This window comes from Eurypyga helias, unplaced genomic scaffold, assembly GCF_000690775.1.
Source record: "Eurypyga helias isolate BGI_N326 unplaced genomic scaffold, ASM69077v1 scaffold7391, whole genome shotgun sequence".
Classification (NCBI taxonomy): Eukaryota; Metazoa; Chordata; class Aves; order Eurypygiformes; family Eurypygidae; genus Eurypyga; species Eurypyga helias.
Genome location: NW_010230158.1, coordinates 25,970 through 27,503, shown reverse-complemented (window position 1 = coordinate 27,503; position 1,534 = coordinate 25,970). Strand labels below are relative to the sequence as shown.

At 47.7% G+C, this 1,534-nt stretch overlaps 1 protein-coding gene across 1 annotated transcript in view; it reads right to left on the bottom strand.

Moving 5' to 3' along the window:
- NPEPPS (aminopeptidase puromycin sensitive) overlaps nt 1-1,534 on the bottom strand; it is a gene marked incomplete at its 5' end in the record, with an annotated part of 31,973 nt that overhangs the window by 12,628 nt on the left and 17,811 nt on the right. The window contains one exon of the mRNA XM_010160645.1: nt 70-234. Within this exon, the coding sequence (XP_010158947.1) occupies nt 70-234 (165 nt within the window). The remainder of the gene's footprint in view (nt 1-69; nt 235-1,534) is intronic.

The window sequence follows — 1,534 nt, the reverse complement described above, 5'->3', positions numbered from 1 at the left end:
AGCAGGAAAAAAAGCTTACACCCAGGTGACAAGAAAAACAAGAGCGACAACTCCAAAGGCAGCACTTACTTCAATAGGATGGCTGTTGTCTAAGGCATCAAGCTCTTGAGCTCGTGTGTAATCAGCAGAAACAAACTGAGTCCAGATATCGTACTCCGGGAAACAGTGATCGACACACAGGTACTCAATCCAGGAGGCAAATCCTTCGTTCAGCCAGAGGTGGGTCCACCATTCCTGGAAAGACAAGAAGGCAGAATAAAGAACAAAATTCTAAGAGCGTTATTAAATCAGCAAGAATTTTCCAGCAAACATAAGCTGTTAATGGTCTAGTTTAGTATAAATCAGAGAAACAGGCGACACTTGTAAGCACAAATCTCTCTCTAGAAAGAATTCACCAGCCCAAGAAGAGTAATCAGCACCCAAAAACTGTCTTCCTCTCTGTCTGAAGTTTTAGAAACTGCGTGGAGAACTGCTCCAGGTAGAAATGAAACTCCCGGAGACAGAGCAGAGGCTCTGGGGGAACAGCGGGGAGCGTTAGCCACCCAGGGAGCAGAGTCAGTGACGTGCAAGGCCACAGTGCAGCAAGAAGCAGCAGAATCATGGGCAACACAACAGTGCCTTCTTCCAGCAGCAACTGCAGAAGACTGACTTTGTTTGGGTTTGTGGGTTTTATGCTAAAGAGTTGGCTTACATAAAGGAGAAAACCTGGAATGTCAAAAAGCGTTCGGCTATGGAAACCTGAAATCGAGTGAACAGTTAGAAGTTGTTTCTTGCCAGCCAAAGGTGGGCTTTGGGGGTTTTTAAGAGAAGAACGTTACATCCACGTTTTTAAACTCTTCCCTTCATTTCTACTATTCAACCAAGGCAGGCGAGATACAGAGACAAGCTGCGGATACCACGGAAGAAACCCCCATTTCCATAGCTGCCCTTTCCAGCCGTTCTCTAACGGCGAGCAGGGCGGACGAGGCTGCGATGACATCGGCCCGTCGGTAAAAGGAGCTCAAGAGGATGTAGAATCAGGGCAGCACGCTGTTCTACAGAGCTGCTGCTTCTGCTGTGAATGGAACATTTACCCCAGGGAGGGTGGAATTTCAGTCAGGAAAGCTGTGACTGAAATTCTGCACAGATAAGCCTCGCTTTATTTTTAGAGTGGAGACTATCCCATTTTCTTCTAGGTTTCTGATCACATCTGTTTCCAAGACAAGGCTCCAATACACACGGATTGGTGCCAGAGGATCAATGCAACCGCAAAACAGCTTCTTGGGCAACTAGGTTGGACTCCTCAATCTTTTAGCCTCCCTGATTTTCTCTCTAACCCCACTGGAACCCAATTTCTCATGCGTTTCCCTCGGAAGGACTCCAGCTGCATTTATCTTCACTGCAGAGCTGGCACAGCATGCTGGCCAGCAAGATCTGGTACGGCTGAACTAAACCAGTGATGCTACCGAGGCTTTCTGCCTGCGGTTCACACCTCGGATTACGGAGGAGAGAAAGCTGACTTCCTGGGAACCGAGAAGTGACAGATTCACAGAGT